At 45.1% G+C, this 17,145-nt stretch overlaps 1 protein-coding gene across 1 annotated transcript in view; it reads right to left on the bottom strand.

Moving 5' to 3' along the window:
• The window catches only part of KNG1 (kininogen 1), a 73,785-nt gene that overhangs the window by 55,580 nt on the left and 1,060 nt on the right, over nucleotides 1-17,145 (bottom strand). Inside the window, exons 2-3 of the mRNA XM_077487880.1 lie at nucleotides 2,596-2,709; nucleotides 1,323-1,410 (exon numbers count right to left, since the gene is read on the bottom strand). Of these exons, the coding sequence (XP_077344006.1) occupies nucleotides 1,323-1,410; nucleotides 2,596-2,709 (202 nt within the window). The remainder of the gene's footprint in view (nucleotides 1-1,322; nucleotides 1,411-2,595; nucleotides 2,710-17,145) is intronic.

The raw sequence follows: 17,145 nt of genomic DNA, 5'->3' as shown, positions 1-17,145 counted from the left end.
GACAGTATTCCCTCGTACCTCGCCCTTGGGCCACCTCCGGCCTTCTGGTGGCATCAATGATGTCCTCCTCCCACTTGGCCATGAAATGGTTGACCTGGGGAGCTACAGTTAATTGAGGGAACCATAAATGCCAACATGTACTGTGACATAATGAATCAGGGCATGATCCCCTCCCTTCGGAGACTGGGCCGCAGGGCAGTATTCCAACATAACGACTCCAAAGACACCTCCAGGACAACCACTGCCTTGCTAAAGAAGCAAAGGGTAAAGGTGATGGACTGGCCAAGCATGCCTCCAGACCTAAACCCTATTGAGCATCTATGGAGCCTCCTCAAATGGAAGGTGGAAGAGCACAAGGTCTCTAACAACCACCAGCTCCATGATGTCATTGTGGAGGAGTGGAAGAGGACTCCAGTTGCAACCTGTGAAGCTCTGGTGAACTCCATTTCCAAGAGGGTAGCAGAGGTTTAGACATTAATGGCTGTGTGTTGAGTTATTTTGAGGGGGCAGCAAATTTACACTGTTATATAAGCTGTACACTCAGAACTTTACCTTGTAGCAAAGTACACTCAGAACTTTACATTGTAGCAAAGTGTCATTTCTTCAGTGTTGTCACATGAAAAGGTATAAGAAAATATTTACAAAAATGTGAGGGGTGTACTTTTGTGAGATAGCGTGTGTGTGTGTGTGTGTGTGTGTGTGTGTGTGTGTGTATATATATAATTAAAGATGTACACTTTTTATAATTGAAATATTTGCGCCTGAAAAGTCCATTTACTTTTTGAAAAACGTCTTGATAGTATGGACAAGGGGGAGCTACCAGAATGTGGAAAATGGAGGAAGAGATGACAGAGAACATAGTATGGACAAGGTAGAGCCACCAGAATGTGGACAATGAAGGGAGAGCTGAGAGAGAACATAATATGTACAAGAGAGAGCTACAAGAATGTAGATTATGGAAGGAAAGCTGACAGAGAACATAGTATGGACAAGGGATATCTACAAGAATGTGAACAAAGAGCTGACAGGGAACATATTATGGACAAGACAGAGCTAAGAATGTGAACAATGGAGGAAGAGCTGACAGAGGACATAATATGGACAAGGGAGATGTACCGGAATGTGGACAATAGGGGGAGAGCTGACACAGAAAACATAGTATGGACAAGAGGAGAGCTACCAGAATGTGGACAATGGAGGGAGACAGAGAACATAGTATGTACAAGGGAGAGCTACCAAAATGTGGACAATAGAGGGATTGCTACCAGAGAACAAATATGGAGTATGGTGAATGTGGGATTCACCAGATTTAATGAACATACCTTTACTGATACTGCAATTCTGGGACACAACAGTCTGAATCTTCTTTTCATTGTTGACGAGGAGATGTGCTGAACATTTTCCCCATTCCTGCACAGATAGTTATCGTTTGACTGACTAGTAAGAAAACTTTCTTAATAAATTACATAATAATAGTGCATTGTTTAGAGCCAAAATTAGAAATTACTTTAAAATGTACCCCCCCCCACTTCAGTTTGCAGCAGGAAACCTCTCCTTTACCCCCAAACACACTTTCCCTAATGTTGACCTTGGTACAGCTTAGGTATATAGTAGGGGTGCAAGGATACCAGTTTTTTTAAGACTGAGTCCAATTACTGATGCTTTTTTCTCAGGTTCTCGCTGATATGAAATACTGATACCTATTTTTAGTGTCATAGTTTTTTGTAGGGCTTGTTCACACCATACATGCATGAAAACTGATGGGAAAACTGCCCAGATTTCAATTTCAGAGACATCAGCTTCACATAAGTTTTCTTGTGTGTTTCAGTGACTTTTTACAGCCTGTTCACATATGTGGGCCAACCGCAGTGCGATTTGAAAAATAATCCTTTGCAATTTCAGTCTGGTTTAGATGTGATTTGTAATCTCATAAACTACAATTTGCATTGGAATTGCACCTGAACCATTGAATGAAATTGAACCAGACCTGACTGGTTCATGCTACAAACCGGCCCGTATATATGTGAACCTGAGTCTGAAGGTATCAGTTTTAGTATCAGAGCATTTGCATGAATACAATACTCATGCAAATGCTTAATATCAGCACCGATACTGGTACTGGTGCAACGCTAGTATAGAGCAATACAAATTTACAGTATTTATTTTGGTACCCATAAAGCAATTAGTTAATGGAGGGAAAAATGTATATTTTAATTTACAGCAGATACAGGCTTTACACATCACGTGTTGACATCTTATACGGAATGTACTTGTTTTTTTCATGTTTTACCAACCTCCAATGTCTTTTAAATGTAAATCTCCCTCATGAGACAAAATTTTCCATTTAGTTAACAGAAAATGCAGCAGGAGATGTGAGACTTTCTTGGCTACATAACTGGTAGGGAGGGGATGTCAGATCAGGACAAGTTGGTATGTAAAACTCTTCTCTGGCAAATTAGTAAAAAAATCAGCCCAAGTTTTTGACATAAGAAACATCCAAACATGAATAACCAAATCAAATAATAATAAATACTGATTTGTTAGTAAAACAGAAAGTACACATATCAAAGAGAAAACGTGCATAAATACTCTTACTGGTTTGTTTGACTGGAACTGGCAATCTTGCCAACTGTGCTCACTCTTCACCGTGCAGGAGCTTTCACGTATTTCATACTCAATATAGTAATGTATTTGACCATTTGCGTCATGCTGGTAAAAAGGAGAGAAACACACCAAATTTACAGCTTCACGGTTAAATACAGTAGAGAAGATACAGTTGTGCTCAAAAGTTCGCATACCCTGGCAGAAATTGTGACATTTTGGCATTTATATTGAAAATATGACTAATCATGCCAAAAAACTGTCTTTTATTCAAAGATAGTGATCACATGAAGCCATTTATTATCACAGTTTTTTGGCTCCTTTTAAAATCATAATGATAACAGAAATCACCCAAATGGCCCTAATGAAACGTTTACATGCCCTGGAATGGTTGGCCTTGGTACAGACACAGAAGGTGGCATACACAGGTTAAAATGGCTATTAAAAGGTTAATTTCCCACATTTGCGGCTTTTTAAATCACAATTAGTGTCTGTGTATAAATAGACAATGAGTTTGTTAGCTCTCATATGGATGCACTAAGCAGACTAGATACTAAGCCATGAGGAGCAGAAAAGAACAGTCAAAAGACCTGTGTGACAAGTTAATGAAACTTTACAAAGATGGAAAAGGATATAAAAAGATATCCAAAGCCTTCAATATGCCAGTCAATACTGTTCAATCATTTAATAAGAAGTGGAAAATGTGGGGATCTCTTTATACCAAGCCAAGATCAGGTAGATCAAGAAAGATTTCAGCCACAACTGCCACAGGAATTGTTTGTGATACAAAGAAAAACCCACAGGTAACCTCAGGATAAATACAGGCTGCTCTGGAAAAAGAGTGTGGTTGTTTTTAAAGCGGAGGTCCACCCTAAAGTGGACCTTCCGCTCATTGGAATCCCCCCCCCTCCCGCGCCACAATTGGCACCTTTCAGGGGGGAGGGGGGTGCAGGTACCTGTACAGTACAGGTATCTGCACCCACTTCCGGGATAGCTCTCTGCGGAAAGGGGCGTAGATAACGCCCCTTTCCGAAAGTCCCCCGCTGCCTGCTGGGAAACACACAGATCCCAGAGGCAGCGGGTCCATCCTTATTGCGCAGCGCGACTCGCGCATGCGCAGTAGGGAACCGGGAAATGAAGCCGAATGCTCCACTTCCTGATTCCCATACCCAAGATGGCGGCGGCAGCACCCGAGAGACGATCGAGAGATCGGCTTCGGGTGCCGACATCGCGGGCGCGCTGGGCGGGTAAGTGTCCTTATTTTAAAAGTCAGCAGCTGCAGTATTTGTAGCTGCTGGCTTTTAAAAAAAAAAAAACGCCGGAACTCCCGGCGGACTCCCGCTTTAAGGAGCACAATAGGATGATATTTGAACAAAAAAGAGCTGCATGGTCAAGTTGCCAGAAAGAAGCCTTTACTGCACAAGTTCCACAAAAAAGCCTGGTTACAATATGGCCAACAATACCTTGACATGCCTCATTGGGCTTGTTTGTGGCATTGGTGCAGTAAAGGCTTCCTTCTGGCAGCTCAACCATGCAGCTCTTTTTTGTTCAAGTATAATTTTGCTCATTAAAAACAACCACACCGTCTTTTTGGAAAGAAGTCTGTACTTCTCCTGAGGTTACCTGTGGGTTTTTTTGTATCCTGAGCAATTCTTCTGCCAGTTGTGGCTGCAATCTTTCTTGATCTACCTGACCCTAAATTGGTATCAAAAGAGCCCTGAATTTTCCACTTCTTAATAAGGGATTAAACAGTACTGATTGGCATATACAGGGGTTTGGGTATCTTTTTATATCCTTTTCTTTATAAATGCCCATTACTTTGTTACATAGGTCTTTTGACTGTTCTTTTCTACCTCCTCATGGCTCAGTGTCTAGCCTGCTTAGGGCATCCAAGTGAGAGCTAACAAACTCATTGACTATTTATATACAGTCACTAATTGTGATTTAAAAAGCCACAAATGTGAGAAATTAACATTTAATTGCCATTCTAACCTGTATGTGCCACCTTCTGTGTCTGTACAAAGGCCAAACATTCCAGGGTATGCAAACTTTTGATCAGGGCAATTTGGGTGATTTCTGTTATCATTATGATTTAAAAAGGATCCAAAAAACTACATGGTAATACATGGCTTCATGTGATCACTATCCTTGAATAAAAGTTTTTTGGCATGATTAGTCATATTTTCAATATAAATGCCACAATTTATGCCAGGGTATACTAACTTTTGAGCACGACATACATATACATTATATATATATATATATATATATATATATATATCACACACACACACACACACACACACACACACACACACACAGGAGATAGAGATAGAGATAGAGACAGGCATGTACTGGCCGTTGGGGCTACCGGGAGTTTCCCAGTGGGCCGATGGCTCAGTGGGCCACTCTGGTGTAAGGGGGCTGGTGATGGGACACTCTGGTGTAAGGGGGCTGGTGATGGGACACTCTGATGTAAGGGGGTTGCTGATGGGACACTCTGATGTAAGGGGGCTGCTGATGGGACACTCTGATGTAAGGGGGCTGCTGATGGGACACTCTGATGTAAGAGGGCTGCTGATGGGACACTCTGATGTAAGGGGGCTGCTGATGGGACACTCTGATGTAAGGGGGCTGCTGATGGGACACTCTGATGTAAGGGGGCTGCTGATGGGACACTCTGATGTAAGGGGGCTGCTGATGAGACACTCTGATGTAAGGGGGCTGCTGATGGGACACTCTGATGTAAGGGGGCTGCTGATGGGACACTCTGATGTAAGGAGGTGCTGATGGGACACTCTGATGTTAGGGGGTGCTGATAGGACACTCTGAAGTAAGAGGGTGCTGATAGGACACTCTGATGTAAGGGGGCTGGTAATAGGACACTCTGATGTAAGGGGTTCTGATGGGACACTCTGATGTAAGGGGGTGCTGATGGGACACTCTGATGTAAGGGGTGCTGATGGGACACTCTGATGTAAGGGGTGCTGATGGGACACTCTGTTGTAAGGGGGCTGGTGATGGGACAATCTGTTGTAAGGGGGCTGGTGATGGGACACTCTGATGTAAGGGAGTGCTGATGGGATGCTCACATATAAGTGGGCCGGTCTGGATGAAGTCCAGGGCCAAATTTCTGTCCCAGTCCAGCCCTGAATAGAGATAGAGATGATAGAAGAGGATAGAGATAGAGATAGCGGTATAAAAACACACATTTAACTTGATTTATGGTGTGAGGAAGATTATGACCACATTATATATATATATATATACCGTATATACTCGAGTATAGGCCGACCCGAATATAAGCCGAGGCCCCCAATTTACCCCCAAAAAAACTGGCAAACTTATTGACTCGTGTATAAGCCGAGGGTGAGACATGCCTGTCCATCCCTGTGTGTGTGTCCGTCCATCCCTGTGTGTCCGTCCATCCCTGTGTGTCCGTCCATCCCTGTGTGTCCGTCCATCCATCCCTGTGTGTGTGTGTGTCCATCCATCCATCCATCCCTGTGTGTGTGTGTCTCCATCCATCCATCCATCCATCCCTGTGTGTGTGTGTCTCCATCCATCCACCCATCCCTGTGTGTGTCTCCATCCATCCACCCATCCCTGTGTGTGTGTGTGTGTGTGTGTGTGTGTATATGTGTATGTGTATGTGTATGTGTGTGTGTGTGTGTGTGTGTGTGTGTGTGTGTGTGTGTGTGTGTGTGTGTGTGTGTGTGTGTGTGTCCAGCCTACCTTTGTCCCGAGCCTCCGTCCCGTGCCTTGCCTCCTTGCCTCCGTTCCGTCCCGTGCCGTGCCGTGCCTTGCCGTCGTGTCGTGCCTTGCCTTGCCTCCGTCCCTTCCCGTCCCGTGCCGTGCCGTGCCTTGCCTTGCCTTGCCTTGCCTTGCCTTGCCTCCGTCCCGTGCCCTCTTCGGCGGCCATTGTAAAATTCAAAAGCCGCGCCTCCTCCTTCGCCTGTGATAGGCGGAACACTGAATTTCCCAGCAGCCTGTGTTCCGCCTATCACTGCCTTCGTATCATCCTCGTCCGTAGTACGAGGATGATACGATGTCCGTGATAGGCGGAACACAGGCTGCTGGGAAATTCAGTGTTCCGCCTATCACAGGCGAAGGCGGAGCCGGAGGCGCGGCTTTTGAATAGAATGGCCGCTGTCTGTCTGCTCGACACGCTGATCGAGCGGGCAGACAGCGATGACTCGAGTATAAGCCGAGGGGGGCTCTTTCAGCCTCAAAAAAGAGGCTGAAAATCTCGGCTTATACTCGAGTATATACGGTATATATATATATATATATATATATATATATATATATATATATATATACATACAATATCTCACAGAAGTGAGTACACCCCTCACATTTTTTAAATATTTTATTATATCTTTTCATGTGACAACACTGAAGAAATGACACTTTGCTACAATGTAAAGTAGTGAGTGTACAGGTTGTATAACAGTGTAAATTAGTTGTCCCCTCAAAACAACTCAACATACAGCCATTAATGTCTAAACCTCTGCTACCCTCTTGGAAATGGAGCTGGCAACAAAAGGGAGTACAAGTGAAAATGTCCAAATTGGGCCCAACGTGTCAATATTTTGTGTGGTCACCATTATTTTACAGCACTGCCTTAACCCTCTTGGGCATGGAGTTCACCAGAGCTTCACAGGTTGCCACTGGAGTCCTCTTCCACTCCTCCATTATGACATTACGGAGTTGGTGACCTTGCTCTCCTCCACCTTCCGTTTGAGGATGCTCAATAGGGTTTAAGTCCATCACTCTTACCATCAGCTTCTTTAGCAAGGCAGTGGTCATCTTGAAGGTGTTTGGGGTCATTATCATGTTGGAATACTACCCCACAGCCCAGTCTCCAAAGGGAGGGGATCATGCTCTGCTTCATTATGTCACAGTACATGTTGGCATTCATGGTTCCCTCAATGAACTGTAGCTCCCCAGTGCCGGCAGCACTCATGCAGCCCCAGACCATGACACTCCCACCACCATGCTCGACTGTAGGCAGGACACACTTGTTTTTATACTCCTCACCTGGTTACTGCCACACACGCTTGACACCATCCAAACCAAAGAAGTTTATCTTTGTCTCATCAGACCACAGGGCATGGTTCCAGTAAGCCATGTCTTTAGGTTGCTTGTCTTCAGCAAACTGCTTGCAGGCTTTCTTGTGCATCATCTTTAGAAGAGGCTTCCTTCTGGCATGACAGCCATGCAGACCAATTTGATGCAGTGTGCGGCATATGGTCTGAGCACTGGCAGGCTGACCCCCCCACCCCTTCAACCTCTGCAGCAATGCTGGCTGCACTCATACATCTATTTCCCAAAGAAAACCTCTGGATATGATGCTGAGCATGTACACTCAACTTCATTGGTCGACCATGGTGAGGCCTGCTCTGAGTGGAACCTGTCCTGGTTAATTGCTGTATGGTCTTGTCCACCATGCATCTCAGTTTCAGGGTCTTGGCAAACTTCTTATAGAATAAGCCCTCTTTATGAAGAACAACAATTCTTTTTTTCAGATCCTCAGAGAGTTCTTTGAGGTAAGGTGCCATGTTGAACTTCCAGTGACCAGTATGAGAGAGTGAGAGCGAAAACACCAAATTTAACACACCTGCTCCCCATTCATACCTGAGACCTTGTAACACTAACGAGTCACATGACACCAACTAATTGGGCCCAATTTGGACATTTTTACTTAGGGGTGTACTCCCTTTTGTTGCCAGCAGTTTAGACATTAACCGCTTAAGGACCGGAAAAATTTTCCCCCTTAATGACCAGGCCATTTTTTCCGATACGGCACTGCATCACTTTAACTGACAATCTCGCGGTAATGCGGCGCTGTACCCAAAGAAAATTGATGTCCTTTTTTCCCACAAATAGATCTTTCTTTTTCTCATATTGGATCACCTCTGCATTTTTTTTGCGCTATAAACAAAGACTGACATTTTTGAAAAAAAAAATGGTTTAAAACTTTTTGATATAATACATATCCAAAAAAAAGTATATAGAAAAAACAAATTTATCAGTTTAGGCCGATATTCTTCTACGTATTTTTGGTAAAAAAAAAAATCGCAATAGGCGTATATTGATTGGATTGGTTTGCTCAAAAGTTATCACATCTACAAACTATGGGACTTTTATTTTTATTTTTTATTGTTTTTACTGGTAATGGCAGCAATCTGAGATTTTTAGCAGATCTGCAACATTGCGGCAGACAAATCTAACCCCAAATTAAACTTTTTGGGAACCATTGACATTATTACATTGATCAGTGATATAAAAATGCACTGATCACTGTAAAAATTACACTGGCAGGGGAGGGGTTAACACTTGGAGGCGAACAAGGGGTTAACTGTGTTCCTCAGCGTGTTCTAACTGTAGGGGGGAGGGTGGGCTGCCAGAGACATGACAGAGATCACTGTTCCAAAACACTGGGAACAGTAAATATCTGACATTTCCCCTGTCAGAATGGGGATCCGCCTTGTTTACAGTAGGCTGTAGTAGGCGATCACTGGTCACCGGCAGACAGAGTCTGCCCAGCCCGCGGCCCCCCCGCTCCCAGCGGTGCCTGCACGGGCTGCCATACAACTATGGCGATTTGCGCAGGAGAGCCAACCTGTTGTCGTATGATGATGGCAGCTGGTCGGCAACTAGTTAATGGCTGTGTGTTGTCACATGAAAAGATATAATAAAATATTTGCAAAAATGTGAGGAGTGTACTCACTTTTGTGAGATAATGTAATTCATGCAAATATACTATATCGGTATTTCAAATTAAGGGCCCATCCACAAAGAGGCGCTCCTCCACGGTGCATTTAACACATGCATAGGATTAAGACTAAGTTTAGAAGCATGGCAAGATTGTCACTCCTCTGAAAAGTGATTCTCATTGAGATCACTTATCAGAGGCGTTTGACATTGCCTCCTTACCTCCCATTTTAGCCCCATAAATGCTGCCCCACTGCGCCACAATGGCGTACATTGCATGCGGTTGTGGTGTGGCCCCATTTGCTTGAATGGCTCACGCATAGTGGCGCTACCGACCACAAAATGTGACATGGGGGATAATTTTTTAAGCAACCCAAAGCAGGGTGGTCATAGCATGTGCACACCCCTGTCTACTCTCTTTGCAGCTTAAGGAAAGGAGGGGTGGTAAAAACGCTGCCTAATGCACCACAATGAACAAAAACTTTTCTCAAATGGAACAAAAATAACATGTACTGAGATAAATTTAGTGCCTTGCAAAAATATTCACCTCCCTTGACTTTTTACCTATTTTGTTACATTAAAAAAATAATAATTAAACTAAAGCCTGTAATCTGAATTATATGTGATGGATCAGAACACAATAGTCTAAGTTGGTGAAGTAAAATTAGAAAAGTATATAAAACGAATTTTCAGAAATAAAAAAATTATAATTAACATGTGCATATATATATATATATATATATATATATATATATATATATATATATATATATATATATATATATATATATATATATATATATATATATATGTATGTATGTATGTATGTATGTATATATATATATATATATATATATATATATATATATATATATATATATATATATATATATATATAATGTATATATCTTTTTTATGAAGCCCATAAAAAGCTCTAGTGGTGCAACCAATTCCCTTCAGAATTCACATAATTAGTGAAATGATGTCCACCTGTGTGTAAACTAAGTGTCACATGATCTGTCATTACATATACATACATTTTTGAAAGGCCCCAGAGGCTGCAACACCTAAGCAAGAGGCACCACTAACCAAACACTGCCATGAATACCAAGGAACTCTTCAAACAAGTAAGGGACAATGCTGTTGAGAAGTACAAGTCAGGGTTAGGTTATAAAAAAATATCCAAATCTTTGATGATCCCTAGGAACACCATCAAATCTATCATAACCAAATGGAAAGTGTCATGGTTATGCAGTGATCTGTTGATCAGTGCTCTGTTTGCTTACCTCCCCTCATGTCTTCAGACTAAGAGACCAGCCACTTCCACCTGGTGGTTTTTATAACCTCTCCTCTAAGCATGGCTCCACCCCAGGCCCTATCAGAGAGCCCTATATTAATCTGTGCACTGCAGGCCATCAGTGCTGATCAACCATTGTGTATTCCTTTGTGTGTTAGCTTCCTGTTTCCTGCCGTGTGCTCTGCTACTGTTTTCCGTTACCGACTTTGGCGTGTCTTGACAATCCTCGTTTGCCTGTGTTCCTGACCTTTTAGCGTGTACCCGACTATTCTTGTCTGCTTGTGGCCCCGACCTTGGCTTTGTCCCTCACCATCCCTATCCTCCTGTTGCCTACTGTGGGTGTGAGCTGGGGGACCCTGGGGGTCGCGACCTGGAGCCAGTTGCAGCCAAGTCCATCCTCACCACCAGAGGCGCTGATGAACACCTGCTGGCTCTTAGACTCCACGCCCCAGGGAATGCAGCAGTCAGCCATAGGGTCCACAACCTTGCGGTGCACTCCTGATCCCTACGGTGTGCACCTGTCACCTCGCCTCAAGGTGACCTGACAGAAAGAACATGGCACAACAGCAAACCTGCCAAGAGGCAGCCGCACACCAAAACTAACGGACCGGGTGAGGAGGTTATTAATCAGAGAGGCAGCACAGTGACCTAAGGTAACCCTGGAGGAGCTGCAGAGTTCTACAGCAGAGACTGGAGTATCTTTACATAGGACAACAATAGGCCGTACACTCCATAGAGTTGGGCTTTATGGCAGAGTGGCCAGAAGAAAGCCATTACTTTCAGCAAAAAACAAAATGGCACGTTTTGACTTTGAGAAAAGGCACGTGGGAGATTCCCAAAATGTATGGAGGAAGGTGCTCTGGTCTGATGAGACTAAAATTTAACTTTTTGACCATCAAAGAAAACGCTATGTCTGGCGCAAACCCAACACATCACATCACCCAAAGATCACCATCTCCACAGTGAAACATGGTGGTGTCAGCATCACTATCAGCATCAGTACCACTCTGTGTGTGATTTGAGGCTAGGACAGAGGTTAACCTTATAGCAAGACAATGACCCCAAACACACTGCAAGAGCAACACTTGAGTGGTTTAAGAGGAAACATGGAAATGTGTTGGAATGGCCTAGTCCAAGACCATACCTCAATCCAATAGAAAATTTGTTATCAGACTTTAAGATTGCTGTTCACAAGTGCAAACCATCCAACTTGAAGGAGCTGGAGCAGTTTTGCAAGGAGGAATTGGCAAAAATCCCAGTGGTAAGATGTGGCAAGCTCAAAAGACTTATGCCCTGTACACAAGATCAGACTTTCCGATAACAAAACCATGGATTTTTGTTCAATGGATGTTGGCCCCAAATTGTCTTGCATACACACGGTCACACAATTGTTGGCCAACAATTATGAACATAGTGACGTACAAGACGTACGTGATATCTCCATCATGCGCTAGTTATATCTCCGGCTTGTGCTTGATTCCGAGCTTGCGCGGGCTTTTGTCCGACGGACTTGTGTACACATAATCGCAAAGTCCGACAACAAACATTTATTGGCGGAAAATTTGAGAACCTACTAGCCGACATTTGTTGGCGACAAGTCCGACAACAAATTTTCGATGGAGCATATACACGGTCAGACTTTCCCCCAACAAGCTCACATCCAACATTTGGGCATTAGACTTTGCAGACTTGGAGCCGACAAGGTGCTTTGGGGTGGGGGGGCCGCGCGGCCCCCCCTTCCCCAAAGCACCCCCCCATGTTGAGGGCACGCGGCCTGGTACGGCTCAGGAGGGGGGGGGGCGCTTGCTTGTCTCCACCCCCTTTCCTGACCGGATGGGTTGCGTGCTCGGATAAGGGCCTGATATGGACCTGCGGGGGACCCCCACGCCATTTTTTCTTCGTATACCAGGTGAAGGAAGCGTCGCTGGCTCCGGCTACCTGGGGCCGCACTCAAAATGAACAGACTTTTCTCCGTGTGTGTGGGCAAGTCCGTTCATTTCAAAAGTACGGCAGAAAAGTCACATGTGTGGGCAGGTCCGCTCGTTCAGACAGTCCGGCGGACTTTACGGCGGTTTGTCCGCCAGACTATGTCCGCCGGATAGTCTGATCGTGTGCACGCGGCATTAGAGAGCATCATCCTCTGTGTCCTTATTACAATTGCCACTGGGACTGAAATTCAAATACTAGCAGTCCACATAGTACAGATTTCATGATTACTGATTTGTTTCTGTTATGTACTTTCTTATGATTATGGTTATTCCTATTGTTGTCCAGTGTGTACATTTGTACCTGCACTGACATGAGAGCGAAAATAGAGGATCATGAAGGCACAAATATTGCATTTTTATATACTATAGCAGGAATATTTTTTTTTCCTGTGGACATGTGAAATACATTTGTTTGAACTTTGATTAACCTTGCAAAACCCATAGGCTATGCAAGAACGTAATTTCGTTATGTTGCTTGCTTTTTGTAAAAAAAACACACGTCATGTAACCTGTGACCTAGGAATTGTTTAAAAAGCAAGAATCATGTTTATTCTGCTCCCACACTGTCCTTGTCCTAGATCAAAACAGATAAAGATTAGAGACAGAAGAGTCAGAGAGACAATATCAATTAAATTCCAAATGCATAATGCATGCCATATTTTTATTATCTTTATTACTGTAAGGCAGTTCATGCATTTTATTTTTTGTTCAATCTGCTGGAAATGCCCACATTTCCCTATTCACCCATTTGAAATTGATGCAAGAATCCCACTGTGGTAGGCTGGAACCTTCCCTGCTGTCAGAATACACTGATTAGTGTTGGTGCTGGCTATAACCCCTTTCTCAAGTGAGATCCACCTATTTTATTTACCTTTTTGTTTTGGTCACTTAAAGTGGTTGTAAACCCTTACAAACCACTTTGACCTACAGGTAAGCCTAGATTAAGGCTTACCTGTAGGTCCAAGAAATATCTCCTAAACCTATACGGTTTAGGAGATATTTGCCCAAAGACAGGCACCGCTGTCTACGGCGCATGCGCTGTAGACAGTGGTGCGCAGGCGCACTGAGCGCGGCATTTCCAACAACGGAGCTGGCGCGCGTGTCGGCTCCCGTGCGCATGCGCGGGAGTGACGTCATCGCGGCTTCGCCGAATGACAGCGGCGGAGCTGCGAGACCCCACCAAAAAGATGGATGCGCCGGACTACAGGGGACAGCGGTGACATCGCTGGCTCCTGTGTCAGGTAAGTGACACATAATGGACTACTATGTGATGCATAGTAGTCCATTATGCTTTGCCTTTGCAGGGAATGAAAGAGGAAGTAAACCCATCAGGGTTTACTTCCTCTTTAAGGTGTATCATCTCGTATGGAGAGCTCCTGCTTTTGCTCAGAATAAGCTGGAATCTGAAATTTCATAAGCATCCCTGTGAGGTTAATTATACAGTTACTATTGTGTTTATGATGATTGACCTTCATGTGCCAATATACTCTTTTATAATTTATGACTTTAATCTGCCAAAACAGTTTGCTTATCTTTTAAAGGGTTGTGAGTATAATTCTTGTGCTCCTGCTGGGGAGGCTTCATATAAGGCTGGACCAGAGCAGAGGACCCTAATTACCAGCGGCACCTGCAGGGGTAGTGCTACATAGGAATAAAAACGATGGTCATCTATTGCTGATGAAAGTGAGCAGCTAATTCCACAGTTACATTTGTTAAAATTTGAATACACTACAAATCTAATTATGTATTGCTTTATTGATTCTTTTGGCTATTTTCTTATCTATAATATACTTATCAGACTTAGGTCTGTTTTGTTCAGTTGTTTCTTGTGTTTTTAAACAAACATAAATCCGGTAAAGCCCACATTTCCTGTGTTCCAGATCATAAAATAGTCCTATTGGGAGTGGGAATTGAGCATTGGCCAATACATTTTTAAATCTTTGTAACCTATACTGTTATAGAGGCCAGAATTGTGGTTGTGAGGCCGCGTACACACGGGCGGACTGTTCGCCCAACCTTGTCCGCTGAACAGTGTTTGGGCGGACAGTCCGCCCGTGTGTGGGCTTTCAGCGGACAGTTTCAGCGGACAGTTGGACGAACAAAGTCTTTCGGAAATTCCGAAAAACTGTCCGCTGAAACTGTGTTTGAGCGAACAGTCCGCCCGTGTGTAGGCTACTTTCGAAATGAGCAAACTGTTCCCGCTCGGAAAGTCCGCCCATTTCGAGCGCGTGTACAGGTAGGCGGGGCCCGCGAAGGAGACGTCGCGGGCTCCGCCGCCTGGAATGGGCTTAAAGGGGAACCCCAACGCCGAAAAAAATCGGCGTGGGGGTTCCCCCAAAGTCCACACCAGACCCTTGTCCGAGCGCGCTACCCGGCCGGCCAGGAAAGGGGGGCGAGCGAGCGCGCCCCCCCTCCTGAGCCGTACCAGGCCGCGTGCCCTCAACATGGGGGGGTGCCTTGGGGAAGGGGGGGCCGCGCGTGTGACATGTGACATATACCATGTGACATGTGACATATACCATGTGACCCCGCCCCATTGTCACTATATAAGTGACCGCACAGCGCGGCTCTGGCATTCCGGCCGGAGAGAGCGACGTGTCAACATCTCCTGGAGAAGAACAAGAAGAAGAACAAGAACGGAAGGCGGCGACGGCGACAGCGACAGCGGCGACAGAAGACCGGGCCACTGCCTGTAAAAGAGCTACAAGAAGGCGCGGTGGCCCGGCAGAAGAACCGAAGGCGGCGACAGAAGAACGGAAGGCAGCGGCGACAGAAGACCGGGCCACCGCCTGCAAAAGAGCTACAAGAAGGCGCGGTGGCCCGGCAGAAGAACCGAAGAGGGGGACAAGACCCCCGAAGTCGGGAGAAGAGGCCGGCGGCGGGGAGGAAGAAAGCCGGACTCCTCCGCTAGCAAAAGAGCTACACGAAGATAGCGGAGGAGTCCGGCGAGAAGACCCCCGAAGACGGAAGACCCCCGGAGCTGTGCAATAAAATATTTTTTCCCTGTGTTGTGTTTTTTTTGTACTTTATTTCACAGGTGAATGGGTAGGGGTACATTGTACCCCATACTCATTCACATAGGGTGGGGGGCCGGTATCCGGGGGCCCCCTTCTTAAAGGGGGCTCCCGGATTCCGATAAGCCCCCCGCCCGCAGACCCCGACAACCAACGGCCAGGGTTGTCGGGAAGAGGCCCTTGTCCTCATCAACATGGGGACAAGGTGCTTTGGGGTGGGGGGGCCGCGCGGCCCCCCCTTCCCCAAGGCACCCCCCCATGTTGAGGGCACGCGGCCTGGTACGGCTCAGGAGGGGGGCGCGCTCGCTCGCCCCCCTTTCCTGGCCGGCCGGGTAGCGTGCTCGGACAAGGGTCTGGTGTGGACTTTGGGGGAACCCCCACGCCGATTTTTTTCGGCGTTGGGGTTCCCCTTTAAGCCCATTCCAGGCGGCGGAGCCCGCGACGTCTCCTTCGCGGGCCCCGCCTACCTGTACACGCGCTCGAAATGGGCGGATTTGCCTCCGCCTTACGTGGGCGAGTCCGTTCATTTCAAAAGTTGAGCGGACTGTTTGGCAAACAGTTCGCTGAAACAGTCCGCTCGTGTGTGGGCAAGTCCGCTCATGCAAATTTTGAGCGGACTGTTTGCCGAAACTGTTTGCCGAACAAGGTTGGGCGAACAGTCCGCGCGTGTGTACGCGGCCTGAGACTATGGATACAAAAACACCCTCTCTCTCTCTGTGGTTAGCCACATAATTATACAAAACATTTTTTAATTTTCTTGTACGATTTTCCTCTAGATTTACCAAAACCATATAATATGAGGTCAAGCCTAAACACTTTCTATTTTTGTATGTAATCAGGCAGGCCCTTGCTCTACACCAGCCTTTCTCAACCTTTTCAACACAGAAGAACCCTTGAAATAGGTCTCTGGTCTCAGGGGAACCCCTTCTAAAAATTAGAATTTTTCAACTCATGCTACATTAATGTGATGATCAGTGGGAAGAATGGTCCTTACACTTGTGGTCATTGGGAAGAATTACCTCCTTACAGATAGCTAAAAATATCAATGGTGTAAGTGGGAACTTATCTGAGAGGCAGAAATTGCCCAATGCCGAAGGAACCCCTAGAAACCTCTGGAGGAACCCTAGGGTTCCACGGAACCCCGGTTGAGAATCACTGCTCAGTTGAAGGTAAATATAAAGGAAATTGAACAAGAAAATGGCATAATGTACGGCCAGCATTACACTTAATCACTTCTGGCAACAATGAGACCCTTGGCTATTTGATAACAGATTCACCGCCCTAATTTAGAACAATATACCCTAATTTCCTAATCTCAGGAAATATGATCATATTTTCATACTTTGTTATTAGATGTTTCTACTGCATACAGCCTTTATGTTTTAATATGTTATTTCTCTCTAAATAAAGACTCCTTTGTTTCTTATCTTGACAAATCACACTGTAAGGGGGTACAAATTTTTCTGCTGGTTCTACTTTTTCCATCATTAGACCCAAGTTAACAATTGTACTAATGGCTTGAAGC

Source organism: Lithobates pipiens, unplaced genomic scaffold (genome assembly GCF_037356315.1).
Source record: "Lithobates pipiens isolate NorthernLeopardFrog02 unplaced genomic scaffold, aLitPip1_a1.2 Scaffold_18, whole genome shotgun sequence".
In the NCBI taxonomy this organism is placed as follows: domain Eukaryota; kingdom Metazoa; phylum Chordata; class Amphibia; order Anura; family Ranidae; genus Lithobates; species Lithobates pipiens.
Note: the sequence above shows the minus strand (reverse complement) of the source record. Positions and strands in the feature narration are given on the sequence as shown.